A 239-nucleotide genomic window follows, 5' to 3' on the forward strand; every position below is an offset into this window, starting at 1 on the left:
CCAACTACAAGTATCCTACCTTGTCCTTGAGAGCTTGTTCCTTCTTGTCTTCCTCCTCAACCACCCTCTCAAGGAGAGTCTTGTACTGGTCCTGAAGAAGTCTCAGGTCGTCCTCCAAGTGAGCCTTTTCTCGCACCACTTGCTCGAGGGCAGTTTCGATGTCGTTAACTTTTTTTCTCGCTGTTTCCACTTCCTTCTGTGCTTGGGGGAGCTTGACCTACCAAAGCAGTTACAGTTAC

The 239-nt window shown here is 49.0% G+C and overlaps 1 protein-coding gene across 1 annotated transcript in view; it reads right to left on the minus strand.

Moving 5' to 3' along the window:
* The window catches only part of LOC119585859 (uncharacterized protein YGR130C-like), a gene marked incomplete at its 3' end in the record, with an annotated part of 16,010 nt that overhangs the window by 11,993 nt on the left and 3,778 nt on the right, over positions 1-239 (minus strand). The window contains 1 exon segment of the mRNA XM_037934591.1: positions 20-217. Coding sequence (XP_037790519.1) covers positions 20-217 — 198 coding nt within the window.

This window comes from Penaeus monodon, chromosome 20 (genome assembly GCF_015228065.2).
Source record: "Penaeus monodon isolate SGIC_2016 chromosome 20, NSTDA_Pmon_1, whole genome shotgun sequence".
Classification (NCBI taxonomy): domain Eukaryota; kingdom Metazoa; phylum Arthropoda; class Malacostraca; order Decapoda; family Penaeidae; genus Penaeus; species Penaeus monodon.